This window comes from Pinus tabuliformis, chromosome 7 (genome assembly GCF_031772625.1).
Source record: "Pinus tabuliformis cultivar Carrire ecotype Pingquan chromosome 7, CPIR1, whole genome shotgun sequence".
NCBI classification, from domain to species: domain Eukaryota; kingdom Viridiplantae; phylum Streptophyta; class Pinopsida; order Pinales; family Pinaceae; genus Pinus; species Pinus tabuliformis.
In genome coordinates, this window is record NC_142293.1 from 1,446,121,870 (window position 1) to 1,446,141,249 (window position 19,380).

Sequence of the window (19,380 nt, forward strand, 5' to 3'; positions counted from 1 at the left end):
TAGCGGCTTGGTTATAACACAGCATGATAACTTACTAGTGGTTATGTTTGACTCCTTAAAATCTTAACTAAAGTTCATATGTTGACTCTTCTATTATATTATTTATCATGATAATGTTGCTAACCCTTTTTCTAGTAGTAATGGAGATTGAGATGGCAGCCTCTCAAATCAAGGTGGTGAACATAGGAATACCAACTTTCAAGTGGGATAAATTATGTATATAGACTCTTCAAAATTATGTATATAGACTCACATTAGAGATATTCTTGTGTAGTTGGCCCAATATCATACACGGTCTAAAAGAATTGATTTGAACTAAAAAGGAAATAATGAAAAATAGCTAGAACTGTGAAAGTCTCGAGGATGTGGAAAACCTCATTTACTCAAAAATTGTATGTATAACAAAAATTCATTTAAACCATTGCAGGTGTTGTAAGAAGCTTCTATAGTGAATGACCTGGCCAAGAACATACCATGAACCAATGAAGCAATGGATGATCATAAAGCAAAATACCAGTTTACAATGATTGAGATTGAATATGATTATAGAATGACTTGTTTCCATTTTAGTAGATCCCATGGCCAACCTATGTTATGTCATTCTACAAGTTATGGTTAGGTTATTAGACAACCTATGAATATGGTTATTAGGCCAACCTATGAATATGGTTATTAGGTAGAAACCCTAACCTAGGAAACCATAAAACAATAAAGGAAAAGAGTTACAGTTTTGTGTACGAGATAATAATGGAATCCTAGAAAAAACAGAAGAACAAGGATGATAATTTACGTGAAGTCATAAAATGACTTGGTTGGAAGCTCAATGATAAGAAAGGGAAATGAAATTGTAAGAAACAACCGAAGAAAACAATATCCATTAGGCCAACTAAACAACAATATAAACCTTCACCATATGCATATCCCATTTACCTATGCAGAGGTAGAATTGTGTCTTGGACACCTGAAGACAATTTCGTGTCGTGGTTGTCTCCATAGAGTTACAACGAGATGGCCAAGACCCGTACAATCTAAAAAAGAAACTCTTATAGGAAAAATGAAGCAAAATATGAGAAATTACCGAGGTAGAGAGGCAATTCCATAGACAAAGCAGGTGTGGTGGATGACTAGAAATGTCGAAAGGCTCATCTGAGAGCGACATGCAGTGATGGGCAAGGTGTTTTCCATAACGGTAAGCATGAATCATGCATTGTTCGATTAAACCTTAAATGTACCGTCGTTGATGAGTGCTAGCTCACAAAACAATAACCAACAACAATAACATCCAGAACCGTTAGTAACACATAGCCATATCAGTACAAACCGTCCTAGTTAATAATCATAGTTGCCTAGGACCCTTAGTCCTATAAGGTGGAGGGCACGCATTATATTAAAAAGAAAATATAAAATATGAACAAGAGCTAAGGGAAACTTATAACTCAAGTTAGCACCACCTTAAATACTAAGCCATCACACATAGTGATATTTTAAACATAGCGATATGGCGAATTGTTACATTTCATGCATAGACTCGGAGGGTTTTCAACCAAGTGATAAATTACTATTCATTTATATACATATGAACCTTTAAATGCACAATGTTATTGCCAAGGTTGCGCCTTTTCATCACCGAAATTTTAGGGAGGCCATAGAAATTGAAAAAATGCCAAGCAATCTCAATAGGGATGACGGTTGGAAATTTAGCAGCTATTGGATCCCTGTCCTTTCATCGTAGCCGCCGCTACCCTCGCCCCTGCCCCCATCCCCACCCCCATCCCCGCCCCTTTTGTTGTTGTTCTTAGTGTGGTCTTCTTTGTTTTTCCCCCTCGTCTTTTGGTGTTTTTTTTCCTTTCCCTTCTCCGCTCTTTGATTTTATTCAATATTTTAGTTTATTATTATATTAATAGTTGTTCTCTTTCATTTCTTCTAGATTAAAATTAGTAATAAGGTGTTTTGATAAGTTCTAAAAACTTTTATGCCTTAATTTATTACCATAATGGATAAATAAATAATTTTCTTTACCTAAATAAGGATGAAGGTATTATAAAGATAGAAGCGAATTATCTCGTTTTTCCTTTAAATTGAATAAATGAAATTAATAATGGAATTAACAAACTAATTGAAAACAACTATATTTTCTCTTAATTCTTTAATAACTTTGATTTATTTTCCAAGTGGTTTTTGGCTACATATTTAATATAGTTGGATTCCTTATAGAATTTTGTCAAATATTTTTCTAACCAATTAGGTTATCCCTTTAATATTTTTTTTTAATATTATAATTTTTTATTAAAGAATTTACTTTACAGAAACCATTTAATTGATTATACCTTAAGAATATAAATAAATTGAATTAATAAGGGATTTAACCGATTATATCTTAAGAATATAAATAAATTTGAATTAATAAGGGAGTTAACAAACTAATTGGAAACAACCATATTAATCTTTAATTTAGTATTAAGTCAAATTTTTATCTAACTAATTAGGTATCCATTTAAGGAAAAATTATTAAATTCTCTTATTATTTCTTATAATAATAATAATATAAGGTCTAAATGATAAAAAATAATTATGAATTAGTTATTGAGTTATACTCAGTTTAGTTAAATACGAACAATTACAATAATAACTTATTTATTAAGTCCAGTTAATTACCCGATCCAATATAGTTGTTTTCTAACCACACTTGGTTCGAAATGCTTCGACAAATGAATTACCATGTGATTTTCTCGAAAAACTTTTCTCTATAAATTCGATATAAATCACAAAAATCTAAATTCAACCAATGCATGATGATGTTAGAAATCTGATTTATGCATAATTCGCTATAAATAAATAAAAATATAAGGATAAATAAAGAAACCAAGAACCTAATTATAACTTAGTAACTCGTAGTACATTTTTTTGGCCAATGCATATAAAATAAATAAAAATGAGCAAGGTTGTAAGGCACGTTTGATTAATTAAAAACCTAGACACCTGCAATCGTTCTGATTAAATACATTATTTATAAAATCTTTAAACGAAAGTCACTTAATAAATTCAATTAAATACGTCACTTAGAGAATCTTAGAATATTTATTGAAACTTTACGCTCAAAGAATATTATAGCGGATTCAATATTCATATTATATAGAGATGCTTCCGGGTCATTACTGACATCGATACTTGAAATTGATTTATTTTATTTACGAAAGCATTGTGATCTCGAAACACACAACAAGCGAATATCATATATTAGCGTGATACACCGATTACGCCAAGTTATTGAAGTTTAATAGGGTAATTATTAAGATATGTACAGCTTGAATTATTAAGGAAAAACTTATTTATTTTTTAATAATTTTATATCTCTCTTAATGTTCTTTTTTAAATTTAAAAACAAAGTCGCATAATCAAATTCATCGATCAATTCAATTCGATAACATATATGAGATTGAAAAAATTATTAAAAATCATGAAAAGAAAATTGACTTTCTTAACCTCCTTCAGCGCAATTAGGGAGAGATTGCTTCAGAGTTTGCAGCATTGGTATTCTTTCTTCCTTTGGTTGGGTTCATGAGCATTGAGAACTCATTGGGAACTTCTGTAGCCTGTGACTATGGCACGAGACCAGATTAAGGTAAAGTTGTCCCCGACAGTTTCAGTGGTTGCACCGCTCATCCCTACTGTCAGGCATCGAATGTTCCTCTCCAGTCTCCACGTAAGTTGGATTACTTTTCTATAAAACCAGAGGACTGGAGGAGTTTCCTACGACAGTGGAGACGCTAAAAGGGAGCCTGTCTTCAGTTCTGGTGGACTTCTGTCCCTCTGCAGGTCGCTTGGACATCCAGGCAGGAGATTCGAGTCGGCCCAAAGTTGACTGCAATGATGTTGGTGTGAAATTCGTTGAAGCGTCGATTGATGTGACGTTTCAGGAACTGGAGAAAGATGATTTTCAGCACGAAAGGTTCTTTGAGCAACTTGCCCTTATGAATGGAAGCAGCTACGACGCGCCGCTCCTGACCATCCAGGTATCACCTCTCATAATCACCACATGCTTCTGATCTATTTCTACAATTAATAATGGCTCAGTAATCACATACATATTTGAGTTTGTGCCGGTGACCGCCTTCTTGGGAGGAGGAAGTTGCATTGGGACGACTCTTCATCACGCTATTGTAGACGCCAATTCCTTCTGGTATTTCAGGAAATGCTGGGGCGGATCGCAGCAAAGGACTTCCAATTTCCAAAAAGCCGGTGCAGAATAGAACATTATTCAAAGGCGACAAAGAAAATTACGCGCTGCCCAAGATTTGTTCAAAGGTCCCAGAGGTAGTCGCGGATCGGGTAAAGGGAGTGCAGATTTTGAAGTTTCTGCCCGACGATTCGCTGACCGTGGTTTTGGAATCTCGGACCCAAGGCAACGAATTTATGGGTGAAGTCCATAATAGTATTGAGATATCCATGCAAGACGAAATTTCAACTTTTAATTTTAGCGGAAAAATGATTCAAAATCTGAAGGAACGAGCTCAGGCTTCAAGTTCATTTGTTGGAGTTGCAGCACATTTCTGGATATGTGTAATGGAAACTCGGAGAGTCCCAGACAACCAACCAGTTCGTATGCTAGTGCTTACAGATTGCAGAGACCGGGTAATTCCGCCTTTGCCACCAACGTATTTTGGGAACTGCATATGCCCGGGTGTGGCCCAGACTACGGCCAAGCAGCTATTGGAGGGAGATATGAGCTTTGCTACTGGTCTCATCCAAGAGGTAATCAAATCCTGCAAATCAGAGGTGCAGCTTAACAATTATATTGAGTGGATCGAATCTCGCAACCTTTGCGTGTTCGACGTTGATGACCATCGCTACAGTGTCAGTGCAGTGGGCTCTCCGAGATATCCTGTTTACGATGATCTAGACTTTGGATGGGGAAAGCCACTAATGAAATTGGAGGGATGGTTTTGGTCGCTGGAAGAGACGGTGGGGCTAGCATTGATGTGTCCGCTCGCCTTCCTCGCTATCAAATGGAAACCCTAAAACGCATCCTCACGAGCAGAACTGAGGCCCTACCTGGTCGGTTATAGGATCCAACTTTGAAATGATCGTGCAGTTTGATATGATAGATGCTCTTGTAGTTCATCCCCATGTCGAATGCTGAAGTTTAAATAAATATGTAAAATTACCATTTTACTGGGTTTAAAATAAGTTCAAATAAGTTCTTAAATTCTATGGTAACCTGTATATCTATTTTAATCACAGATCTAGCATAGAGGAATCAAATTTCATTTGGAGATGAAATTTTCTTTTAAAATGTAAAATTTGAAAAATGTTTACACTAAATTTGAGATATCTATATCGATATATTACCACTTGTAATTAAATGGATCAAAATTAACTTGAGCATAATTTAAGTACTTTATTTTTTTATAAAGTTTATATAAGATTGTGTTGCTTAATATGGACATCTAAATATTTTATTTATGGTTAGAGTGAGAATGAAATATTTAAGTCACTTCTCTTTAACATAGATATTGAGAGTAAGATTATTGATGTTTTATTATACTTTTAGTTAAATAAACCAAACACTTATATTCATTTTTATTTTTTTTTATGATATGGGAAGTGAAATATTTTATTTATTGTTGAGAGTGAATTAAATATTTCTACTTCTTGTGGCCAAGAGTTAGATTAGTGATTTTTTTATAATACTTTTTATTATATATATATATATAAGGACACATGTCAACTCTAAATTGAGCACAAACATACTTATACATCTCTCACAAGGGGTTGTACAATAAGCCTCTAGGCCCAATTATGCACATGGACAATAAAATTTTATAATTTTATTTTTATTATCAATAATTACTAAATAAATCAAAAAAAGATTATTTTCATGAAATTTTTTAGAATATTTTAATATTAGTATTTATAAATTAGTAGTTGATATTTATTATGTTTATTGGTACATATAAAATCTATTTTAATTTTAAATTAAATTGGCAGTACAAAATTTTAATTTTTTAGTTGTAAGAAAATAACATATAAATTTTATTATTATTTTTTAATTTAAAAAAAAAATTCTTAAATTTTATTGGCTGTTGAGAGAAGAAGTTATGTCCCAATTTTTTAATCTTATATGGGACAACAAGGTGAAGTTTAACATAGTTCAAATGGATTGTCTGACGAGATGACAACCTGACTACCTTAGATCTCTTCGTACCGGTTAGGAATGAGGCCACATCGCCAACCGTTAGAAATAATTATCTTTGGAACAATCTGGTATGAATTTTGTGATAAATTTTTAGTTTGATAATTATTTTTGGATTTTGGTGTTAAATCAGGTAGAAATTTGGTGATAAATCTAGCAAGAATTTGGTTCATCAGTTCACAAAGGTGCACAACTATGAATATTTTCTACTGAGTTAGACAATGTAATCGTGGGGTAGTTTCTTGCTAATTATCATGTGCTTTAATATTTTTTTGCATGGTCTAGGTCCCCGCTATAATCATAAGCTCCTACCTGGCACAATGCGAAACAATATTATTTTATTTAGGAAGAAACTGATGTGTCATTTGCTACAGATCCCCACCGCATATAGCAGAGATTGTGATTCCATGGAATGCAATTCACGATCTTGTCTCTGAAGTTAGATTTGAATTTAATAGAGCTTTTATTTTATTTTTTTCATTAGAGATTTTGTTGTTTTATATGATGTTACAACTAGTAGAAATTTGAAGAAATATCTATTGGTATTTTGTTTAAATTTTTTATTCTATTCAATTTTAAAGTATTTTGCTTAAATTTTTTATTCTATTCAATTTTAAATTTTTGATCCATTTAGATGGTTGTTTTAAACCTTCAGCTCTACCAGTAGTGGCAGGGCTCAGGATTCTCTTTGTTATTGGAAGTTGATGTTATTTCGCCTAAATTAGTGAGGCTATTTCCACTTTTTAAATTATTATTGTAATTTAAATTCTTGCACAATTTTTTTTGTCTTGAGCTGGTTATATTTTAATATATTTCGCTTGAGGCTACTTCCTCTTTTTATGTTATTTAAACTCTTGCAAACATATATATAAATATGAATTTTTTGGTCTTGAGTTTATGCTATTTTAATATATTTTGTTTAGAATTTTAAATGAGATGCTGAGAGGTCTGGCCAAACATTAAAAGACATTTTTAACATTAAAAGACATTTGTATCGGTTTTCCTTTCTAGGAGGCAAATTGTTGAGGAGTTTTTGAATGGTCAGATATCATGTTTTTTCAAGCCTTATTCCCATCGTAGTTCTTGGCTTTGTTAGGGTAGTGTTGGGATAGAATGACTACAATTATGGTTTTTCATTTGGGTGTTAATGGGTCTGAATTGAATTTCATTATCTTTATTTATAGTTATTAGTTTTATGTAATCATAACAATCACATGTATATTTTTAGATTTTAAAAGATATGCAAATATGTCATGTTTATGAAATAGGTATGAAATATATCATGTCCTTTCAAGGTTTTCCTTGTTTAAGGACTTGACTTGATTTTATGTTTTATTCTTTGAAATTAAAGTAATTACATAGTGTTTTTGAAATTATTTCACTAGCTTTCATTTTTCTCCTTATTAATATATTGTATGTTTCACAAAGACAAAAGAGAGATTTTCTCATTCAATAAATACAAAACCTCAAAATTGTAACGATAAAATGAGCATTTAGTATTTACATGGATAATAAAGAAAAATTGACCTTTGTACCATACACCATATAAAATATTTCTCCAATGCCAACATTAATAACATTGCAACTAAAACTAGAGTTTAGAGACTTAACAAAGTTTTTATGAGAAGCGACCACCAACCCCAACAAAGACCATATATGACATGAGAGTGGTGTGTAGAAGATATAACCAAATGAATAAAAAAAATAATGAATCAAAGTACATCCATAGTGTTCTACATGAGAGTCTCCTCCATCCCTCACAATTTCTAACAAAATTTCGTTATGATTTAGAAAGTTATCCAAACATAATGCTTATAGTTTAATTTCATGTTATCTTGTTAGTATTAGTAATTATAACACTACTTGCAAGAACTTTGATCCTAGGCATAGGCATATAACCAATATCACTGCATAGGGATACAATGTTAACTAGTAAAACTGAATGTGGTTCTACAACCAACACTACAAACAAAAATCTATCTTAAAAAAATATTTTCACCAAAATATTTTCACCCATACAAAATATTGAAAAGACAAACTACAACAAGACTCATATCAAACTCCTCTTCTAACTATTTTCCATTCAGCATAACTGTTGAAAATGTAATTTCAACGCGCTACGTACGCAGCCCAAAACCACCAAACAAAACCATAAAACCGGCCAGGATCATATCGCACCGTCATCCATGAAAAGTGGTTTCCGTATTGTTGAGCTCCGATGCGATTTGGAGGCGACGCGTGTCACCCGCATGACATCAGCAAACGAAACCCATCGGAAGTTAAAGCTCGGTGAAAATCTGCCTTCCGATATCCTCTCCATCGTCCGATCTGGTTGTGTGTTCTCCGCCGTTGATCGATTGAAGCTGCATACCAACAAACATCAAATCAATTCATTGCGTGGATTAAACTTTTGGTTGGCCATACGTCTTAATGCAATGTCATAGTGGTAGGTAGAATATTAAAGTTTTTATATAGAGCTCGTAAGTTTTTTTATGAAAAGGTATGGGCACGTTTTAATACAAGTCTATGTCTTTTACGGCATGTATTAAAAAATGCAAAATCGTATGTAGTATTTTTTGTGTGTGTTGACTTTTATTTACATGTATCGCACATGGGAGGATATCACAACAGCGTAAAAAAAGATTGATGGTGCAGTAAAAAGAAAAATACACAGCAGTGTGTAAAAAGATAGAACCAGATGATGTAATTTTTGGTGTAGGGAAAAACCATGTGTGGTTTTGCACAACAGTGCATAAAGGAAATGGTGGAGCGATTTTTGTAAACCTGTGTTATTTTTATTTACAGCAGTAAACTTATGTAAACTTTTATTACAGCAGTAAGTTGTTGTTTTTCACAGCAGTGAATATAAAAGGGATTTTACAGTGGTAAATCTTTGCATCAGGTTTTAATGAATAGAATGTTTTTAATGGTGGTGAAATACTCTGTTTCTTCATGAAATTTTTTTAAGCTGTCTGTGCACAAAAATCCTGTGGAGGTAAAACAGAGCATTGCCTCTGTGTTTAGTTTGAATCTTGGTTTTGGTATTTTCCCCATCCCAAAAATATCCAACAGTGGTATCAGAGCAGGCTTAGGCTCTTGAAGGTGTTCAAGAAGCTGAAGGGAGAAGGTTGTTGCTGCAGCAAAACTTCTCAGGCAGACAGAAGACTCAGTCAACAAAAGATCCAGGTATTTCTCAAGTTTTTTTTGTTACTGCTGAAGAAACAGTCAGTTGTTTTTAAACATACACAGTCAAGAAATGGCCAGCACAAGCACCGGTATGGGTTTGTTTAACACCCAGCTCCCACAGTTTAATGGGAAGAACTATGACTACTGGTCAATAACTATGAGAGCCCTGTTTGCCTCTCAAGATTTATGAGAAATAGTTGAAGAAGGTTTTGAAGAAGTAGCAGATGAAAATGAGTTCAATGCACTAACTCAGGGAGAGAGAGATCAGCTAAAGAGCAATAGGAAGAAGGATGCAAAGGCCATTTTATTGTTGCATCTAGCAGTAGACCAGAGTATATTTCCAAGGATAGCAGCAGCTAAAACATCAAATGAAGCATGGCAAACCCTTAAGACAGCCTATCAAGGCATGGAGAGAGTGAAGACAGCAAAACTACAATTGCTGAGAAAGGATTTTGAGAACTTGAACATGAAGGAGTCAGATAACATTGACTCATTCTTCACTCATGTGATTGGAGTAATCACACAAATGAGAACTCATGGAGAAACCACTGAAGATAGAAGGATTGTGGAGAAAATATTGAGGGTCTTACCCTCAAGGTTTGATGCCATAGTCACCACCATTGAAGAGACAAAGGATCTCTCAAACTATTCAGTTGATGAGCTACATGCATCACTGATAACACATGAGCAGAGGTTGAGTAGGAATGAAAACTCATCTCTTGAGCAAGCCTTCAAGACCCAGATGTCCTTTGGAAGAGGAAGAGGTCAAGGAAGAGGAAACAAAAGAGGAAGAGGCAGAAGCCAGAACAGAGGAGGAAGGAACAGCTCATCAAATGCACAAGGAAGAGGCAGCAATCCAAATCAGAACCAAGGTCAAGGCAGCAGTCAACAAAGAGATCAGTATCAGGCTCAAGGACAAAGGTATGATAAGTCTAATGTTCAATGCTATTATTGCAAAAAGTATGGACATTATGCTAGTGATTGTAGAAAGAAACAACATGATATGAACATCAGACAAAATGCAAATGTTACAAGAGAAAACAACAGTCAAGAAAATGTCCTGTTAGCTTGTAACATGGCTGAAACACATAGTGAGGACATATGGTTTTTAGACTCAGGTTGCAGCAACCATATGACCGGAAACATAGCCTTCTTTTCTGCCCTAGATAAAAATGTGAAATCAGAAGTCACACTAGGAACTGATAGTAAAGTGTCTGTTATGGGAAAAGGAGAAATAAAAATACTTTCAAAGCAAGGAGAAAGGAAAACCATAGCAGATGTATACTATGTCCCCGGAATGAGATGTAATCTCTTGAGTATTGGACAGCTTGTCCATAAGGGGTACAATGTTTTCTTTAAAAATGATGTGTGCACCATCATGGATATACCACCCAGCAAAAGATGCATTGCTGAAGTGAAGATGACAAGGAACAGGATGTTCCCTCTCCGGATCAGGGCAGACATGAAGAACAAAAGGGAAATGGCAGCGGTCACCCAAGAGGCCTTCCAGAGCGTGCCAAAGGATGAGAACTGGTTATGGCACTTGAGATTTGGGCATCTCAATTTTGGAGGCCTAAACTTATTGAGCAGAAAAGGAATGGTAAAGGGATTACCATTGATAGAGAAACCGGACAGCCTATGTGAAGGCTGCATTTTGGGAAAACAACACAGAGAAAGTTTTCCATCAGGGAAAAGCATAAGGGCAAAGACACCCTTAGAGATTATCCACTCAGATTTGTGTGGACCAATGCAAGCTCCATCATTAGCTGGCAGCCAATATTTCCTAACATTCATTGATGACTGTACAAGAAAGACTTGGATATATTTCCTTAAAAACAAAAGTGAAGTGTTTGAGAAATTCCAAAACTTTAAGGCATTTGTTGAAAACCAAAGCGGGCTGCACATTAAAGTTTTGAGAACTGATAGAGGAGGTGAGTATATCTCCAAGGAATTCCTAAGATTCTGTAGAGAAAATGGAATTCATAAACAGTTTACAACTCGGTACACCCCACAGCAAAATGGAGTTGCTGAAAGGAAGAACAGGACCATCATGGATATGGCAAGGAGCATGTTGAAGGCAAAGCATTTGCCAAATGAGTATTGGGCTGAAGCTGTACATTGTGCAGTTTATATATTGAACAGGTGTCCTACAAAAGCAGTCATGAACAAGGTGCCAGAAGAGGCATGGAGTGGGAGAAAGCAAGGAGTCACCCACATGAGAGTTTTTGGGTGTGTGGCCTATGCACACATACCAGATCAGCTAAGGAGGAAGTTGGACAGCAAAGGGGAGAAATGCATCTTCATTGGATACAGTGATGAATCCAAAGCCTACAGGTTGTACATTCCATCTACCAAGAAGTTCTTTGTCAGCAGGGATGTTCAATTCATTGAAGAGGAAGCTTGGGATGGAAGCATAGAGAAAACAGTGAATGTCAAAAACTGTTTGTCTCATGATGAAGATGATGAGGAGGTGGTTGAAATGCATCCCCAAACAGCAGCGCCAACACAAGGATAGCAAGGGACACCATTGAGGACAACACAAGGACAACAAGGTACACCATTGAGGATAAATGAGAGTGCTTCTCCAAGCACGCCACAAGGAGGAAATTCAAGTGCATCTTCAAGCACTTGCACACCAAGTGAAAGAGGTAAGAAATTTAGAAATCTAAGTGACATTTATGATGAAGGAATGAATTCCTTATTTGCCTTGTATTGTCATGTTGATGATCCTATTCATTTCGAAGATGCAATCAAAGATAGTAAATGGATAGAAGCTATGGATGAGGAGATGAATGCCATAGAGAGAAACAAAACATGGGATTTGGTTGAGTTACCAAAAGGCAAAGAAGTCATTGGTGTGAAATGGGTCTATAAGACCAAGAGCAATGCTGAAGGCAAGATAGAAAGGCACAAGGCAAGGCTGGTTGTCAAGGGATACAAGCAGCAGTATGGGAGAGATTATGAGGAGACTTTCGCACCGGTTGCAAGAATGGAAACCGTGAGAGCAGTGCTGTCCATAGCAGCTCAAAACAAATGGAAAGTCTACCAAATGGACGTGAAGTCTGCATTCCTAAATGGAGTGTTAAAGGAAGAGGTCTATGTGGAACAGCCTCTTGGATATGAGAAGAAAGGAGAAGAGCACAAAGTGTGCAAATTGAAGAAAGCTCTTTATGGGCTGAAGCAAGCGCCAAGAGCATGGTACAGCAGGATAGATTCTTATCTATTGGATAATGAATTTGACAAATGTGAAGGAGAACCCACCGTCTACATCAAAGAAAAGGATGGTAAGATTTTGATTGTGGTCTTGTATGTTGATGATGTGATTTTCACAGGTAATGATGATCAGCTCATTAAGAATTTTAAATCAGTCATGAAGGATGAATTTGAAATGACTGATATGGGTTTCTTGAGATACTTCTTAGGCATAGAAGTAGAGCAAAATGAAAAAGGAATTTTTATATCTCAAGCAAGGTATGTAAATCAAATTTTGAGCAGATTTAAGATGGAAGAATGCAAGGCAGCAATCACTCCCACAGTAATGGGATTAAAGCTCAGCAGAGAGGACAGCAGCAAGGATTTTGATCCTAGCTTGTATAAAAGCATTGTGGGCAGCCTTATGTATTTAACAGCTACTAGGCCTGATTTAATGTATGCTGTTAGTTTGATTTCCAGATTCATGGAGAGGCCAAAGGAGGCACATTGGCAGGCAGCAAAGAGAATTTTGAGGTATGTCAAAGGTACTAAAATGTTTGGCATATTATATAGTGTCTCAGAAAGTTCAGATTTAATTGGTTACACTGATAGCGATTGGGCTGGAAGTGTAGATGATCGGAAGAGCACTTCCGGTTATGTTTTTAATATGGGTTCAGGAGCCATTTCATGGGCTTCTAAGAAGCAGTCCATTGTAGCATTGTCTACAGCAGAGGCTGAATATGTGGCAGCTACAGCAGCAGCATGTCAAGCAGTGTGGATGAGAAGAATGTTGAGAAGCTTAGGCCAAGAGCAGGCAAAAGCGACAGTCATCTTTTGTGACAATAGCTCAGCTATTGCATTGTCAAATAATTCAGTGTTTCATAAGAGAACGAAACACATTGATACAAGGTTTCACTACATCAGAGAATTGGTGAACAATGGAGAAATTGTCTTGGAACATTGCAGGACTCAAGAACAGGTTGCGGACATCTTGACAAAGCCACTGGATCAGAAAAGCTTTGAATTTTTGAGGAAGTGTTTGGGTATGACTGAATGTCCAGCAGTTGAAATTAAAGGGGAGTGTTGAAAATGTAATTTCAACGCGCTACGTACGCAGCCCAAAACCACCAAACAAAACCATAAAACCGGCCAGGATCATATCGCACCGCCATCCATGAAAAGTGGTTTCCGTATTGTTGAGCTCCGATGCGATTTGGAGGCGACGCGTGTCACCCGCATGACATCAGCAAACGAAACCCATCGGAAGTTAAAGCTCGGTGAAAATCTGCCTTCCAATATCCTCTCCATCGTCCGATCTGGTTGTGTGTTCTCCGCCGTTGATCGATTGAAGCTGCATACCAACAAACGTCAAATCAATTCATTGCGTGGATTAAACTTTTGGTTGGCCATACGTCTTAATGAAATGTCATAGTGGTAGGTAGAATATTAAAGTTTTTATATAGAGCTCGTAAGTTTTTTTATGAAAAGGTATGGGCACGTTTTAATACAAGTCTATGTCTTTTACGGCATGTATTAAAAAATGCAAAATCGTATGTAGTATTTTTTTGTGTGTGTTGACTTTTATTTACATGTATCGCACATGGGAGGATACAGAGGGTGTTCACAACAGCGTAAAAAAAGATGGATGGTGCAGTAAAAAGAAAAATACACAGCAGTGTGTAAAAAGATAGAACCAGATGATGTAATTTTTGGTGTAGGGAAAAACCATGTGTGGTTTTGCACAGCAGTGCATAAAGGAAATGGTGGAGCGATTTTTGTAACAACAGTGGATATAAAGGGATTTTACAGTGGTAAATCTTCGCATCAGGTTTTAATGAATAGAATGTTTTTAATGGTAGTGAAATACTCTGTTTCTTCATGAAATTTTTTTAACCTGTCTGTGCACAAAAATCCCGTGGAGGTAAAACAGAGCATTGCCTCTGTGTTTAGTTTGAATCTTTGTTTTGGTATTTTCCCCATCCCAAAAATATCCAACAATAACTAGAGATTGTGTGTCGAAAGTTGATACATTGTTCAAATTTGTTTAATGTCTTAATTTTATCTCTACCTATAAAATGTGGAGGGTTTGTAAAAAGGACGCAGAAATAGTTGAGTGATATTACAAGAATCCAAAGAGGTTTGTTAACGCAGCTGTAGCGTGGTAAATTTGTTTTCATCGTCAAAATTTTAATCCTAGAAAATAAAACCCAAAGTACCTCCACAGTTCTCAGCTCTCCACTCATTCTCACTCTATTTCTTTGGGGAAATTTTCTTTATATATCTCAATGTTTCATAAGTCGCAGCCTTTATTTAATTATTTCGATCCTTGCGTAAATAAAATTTGATTTCCTAAAAGTTTTTGGTCCCTTCCTTTGGTTTCCTTCGCAAATTTAAAGGCCAAAGGCTCGACGAAACAGTCCACGTGCAACGCCAATTTCAAAATCGTTCGGGAGTAGGGACTCCCTCACATGACCTCCAGAGTGAGCTTTAGGGTTTCGTCTCACTTTCGACTAGTCAGTGATCCATGCAAAAGTCGGGGTCGGACTTGAGACCGGTATACGACCACTTCATTATGTCATTTTCTGTGTAGTTTTGGGTCAAACCTGACTTGACTCACGGTCTACTTGCTCGCTTACTTGCCAGCGTATATATGGACTGCCCTACTACTGACTGTCGGAGGGTCCACACGCGAGTTCGGTTGGATTTATTCATGAAATCGATAGAATGAAAGAAGTTTGGAGGGTCAACCTAGAAATACTACTCTATCCCTTCAACTTCCAGTGAATAAAACAGAGAATCGCACAATTAGTGAAACTTGACTCTTCCACATGGATTTATACTTCAGAATTAGAAATTTTGAAATCCTTTCCATAGAGCTTCAACTCACCTTTTTTTTAACAGTCACAGGTTTATTCAAACATAAGAAACCACGCAACCGTCCCTTTTCGCTTCGTGAAGAATGATCTGATGCAGAGTTTTCAAGTAAAAAATGAAGCACACGGAATTCACTCGAAATACAGAGATTGGTAGTGATGAAACATAAGGTAAAACCTTCATAAATGAAAATACTTCATTCCTTTCCTCCGGCCCTTGCCAGCGACGACTTCAAACATGTATGAAGTCATGTATATATATATATATACGACTATAAGGGGATATGCACTGCATATGTACCCACATTTACAAAATGTAATTTTTTTTTATAATGAAATTACGATTTTTCCTTACCAAAAAAACTATAAAAAAAACATCTTAGAACAAAAACACAGGAACGCTACCAACAACAGCCTTTCCAAAAACGAAAACATAGGGGCTACCAACAACGGCCTTTCTAAAAAGGACAACGATACCTTGTTTTAGAAACTGAATACTAATAAAATGACAACTATCCCACAAAGGGACACATCTGCAAACAAAACATGTATCGTTGTCCCTCCAGGGACACACAAGCACAACCGATTGTAGGATATCTACAAAAGTTGTTGTTGGAGCAAAATGTGGAGTGACGCTCCTACATTAAACCCTCTCAAAATATATCGTTTCGTGGATACGGTCCATGAGATCTGCAAGAGCGTTGCCATGCTTCCAGATATTTGTTTCATCCATCCAAACTACATTTTCAGTTGACATACCTTTCCACTTTTAACCAAAGACTCATAATAGTTTTTATTCCTCGTTGTTTTGATGAGTTTTTGGTCAAGAATTATGTCAATCTGTAACTTCTAAGATGAAGGTACATCTGTCTTGTACTGAATTTGCTCTTCATCCTTTTGTGTCTTTTTTTTTTCAGGTTCTTCATAAAGGTACAATTATGCAACATTAAATATCACTATAACTAAAAGACTTTATAATGGAGTTTTTTTTTTGGAATTTCTTATAAAAATAGCCAAAAAGATGTACTGTACAATTATGCAATATTAAATATCACTACAACAAAAAGACTTTATAATGGAGCTTTTTGTGGAATCCTTTCCAAAAATAGCCTTAAAAATTTGTTTGTAGTAGATGTGGGTGGAAAGATGTTTAAGAATATGCTTTTTTAACAGTGCGTTCATAATATATAAACACATTTGTGCATTACTATACATATAAACATTGGTGCGTAATAGAACATGGTGCATCATGGCTGATTTATTTAAAAATAAATAAAAAATAGAGCACTAAATAAAAAAACATAAACACATTTGTGCATTACTATACATATAAACATTGGTGCGTAATAGAACATGGTGCATCATGGCTGATTTATTTAAAAATAAATAAAAAATAGAGCACTAAATAAAAAAACGTAATATACAAACCTACTTGGGCTTTACTACATATATAAGCATTGGTGCCTAATAAAATATAGTTCATCACTACCGATTTATTTAAAAATAAATAAAAAATGGTACACTAAAGAAAAAAAATATACTGTGTTCTATACTAATCGATAACACTGGAAAAGTGGTTAAATTTCCAAAAATATAAGTAGGTTCAGTGCTATCCTATGGCAATGCCTCGTGCTAAACCAATACGATAACACCACGGTGTGTACACTATTAATAGCACCTGAACAAGTTTAAATTTAAGACATTTTGGTCCTAAACTTCTTTTCACTGTATTGGTGCTATATCCAGGTGCGTACACTATTAAGAGCACTAGAACATGGTTAAATTTAAAACATTTTGGTCCTAAAGTTATTTTCCCCATATTGGTGCTATATCCATTCGAAGCACTGATGTTGTTCTTGTATTTAAATGCCCCACTGCATACTTAAAAAGAGCAGCACTTTTGGGTTTTTAATTTAAAAAAATGTGATCCTATATTCCCATGAAGCACCGATGTAGTGCAATTAATGTATATAAACACCTTGATGTAGTCAATGTATTAAAATGTCTTGGTGTATCTTATCGAGAGCACCACTATGAGGTCTTTAATTTAAAAGAAATGTGATGCTATATTCCCAATAAGCACTAGTTTTGTTCATGTATCAAAATTCTTCAGTGTGTCGTATAAATAACACCATAAGGGGGGTTTTAATTTTAAAATAATGTGGTGCTATATTTGTAAGAATCACAAGTGTGGTTCATGTATCGAAACACCCCGATGCATCTTAATAGGAGCACTGCTATAGGGTTTTTAATTTAAAAACGAAAGTGTTTCTCTTGGAAATAGTGTGCACCGGTGATGTTGTTATAACACATTGAAAGAAGGTTAAATAAAAAAAAAGTACCAACCATCAATTCCATTTTTACCATTTGCAGTGATGTAGAGCAGTTCATGTATTGAAACACTGCAATGCATCTTAACAAGAGCACCGCTATAGGGTTTTTAATTTAAAAATAAAAGTGTTTCTCTTGGAGATAGGGTGCACCGGTGATGTTGTTATAACACATCGAAACAAGGTTAAATAAAAAAAAAATTACTAGCTATAAATTCTGTTTTTACCATTTGCAGTGATGTAGAGATTTAAAGCACCGGTGTCGCTCTTGCCTCACGAAACTGCCCTAACCTTGGTGCTTCTCTTGCTCACAATCCTTCTGTAATGTGCTTAGTGAGTGACCTTCCAATTTTCTCAAAGGGTGGTGAAATTTGTTATTCTCATTTACGTGTTAGTTATGCCTCCCTAACAATCAAATGTCCTGGTACTGACTATGTTTTTCTCTAATTTAATTTTTTAGTGGATTAGAATTGCAAAATAGCTCCAAAAATCTATTGTTTTTTTAAAAACGAAAAAATCTTGCGTGGTGTGTTCAACAGGTTCGGCTCGCACCGATGGCGCTATACCCTGTAAATTTGAAGGGTGTACCATAGTTCGATGTGTGAACCTAACACACCATGGTGTTCATGATGCATATTTTAAATTAAAACATTGGGAAAAGCTATAAATTGTACATCAGTGCACACATTTTTGAGTTATGTCCGATGCATTTATATTTACGAAACACAAAGAAAAAATAATATTAAAAAAATAGCTCAGTGCGTCTTATAACTTTAATGTTTTGTACCAGTGAAAAAAGGTTATATGTATGCACTGATGCGTAAGGTTCTTCACTGATCCATGTGTATATTGGTGGCCACCCACCTATTCCACTTGGACCTTGTTGGGTGTGTGTTAGGTCCTTATAATACTAGTGATGCTCCCATTACTATTGTAGTTGTATCCCTTATTAATATTGTTGTGCCCCCATTGTCCCCATATTGTTATTACTGTGCCCCATAGAATCCCTCTATTGTTATTTTTGTGCCTTTATATTATTATTGTTAGGTCGGCTTGGTTATATTGTGACCCCTTAGACTCCTATATATAGAAAAGAAGTTTTGTCATTTGAATAATCCAAGAATTGTTCATTTCTGTAATGTAAAGGAGGTTGCCCCCTCAAAGAGGTTGAATTCTAAGGTGTTCAACTATCTTTTCTATCTTTTTGTGAGTTGGTTTCATAACATTTGGTATTACAGCTTTGAATTCTAGGGTTTTGCTGCAGCAAACAGGTCACCGTTGCATTTGTGCTATAATTTTCTTTCTGCGACGTTTCAGACGCTAAAAAAAACCCATTTGGGAAGAGATCGTTATTAACTTTGAGTCCGAATTTCAGAGCGTTTTGCGCTATATTTGCGGAGATATGATCTGAGGAAGTTGGCCTTTTTGCAGACTGCCTAATTTCATTCCAAATAAGTGACCTGGGGAAAATCATCATAACTTCTGTTTTGAACATCAAATTCAAATTTCGTAAGAAGTTGTAGAAAGAGGACGGACTGTAGTTTCCTGTGTATATTTTTCAGATACTAAGGTCAAAACAGTGACACGTGGAACTTCATACAAGTTC

General features: G+C 35.4%; 1 protein-coding gene across 1 annotated transcript; it reads left to right on the plus strand.

Moving 5' to 3' along the window:
- The first annotated feature begins 3,601 nt into the window (after positions 1-3,601).
- LOC149253134 (hydroxycinnamoyltransferase-like) lies at positions 3,602-5,019 on the plus strand. Its single transcript, XM_089454385.1, has 3 exons — positions 3,602-3,707; positions 3,817-4,013; positions 4,165-5,019. The coding sequence occupies exons 1-3, from the start codon at positions 3,602-3,604 to the stop codon at positions 5,017-5,019; spliced, it is 1,158 nt and encodes a 385-aa protein (XP_089310511.1).
- The last annotated feature ends 14,361 nt before the right edge of the window (positions 5,020-19,380 follow it).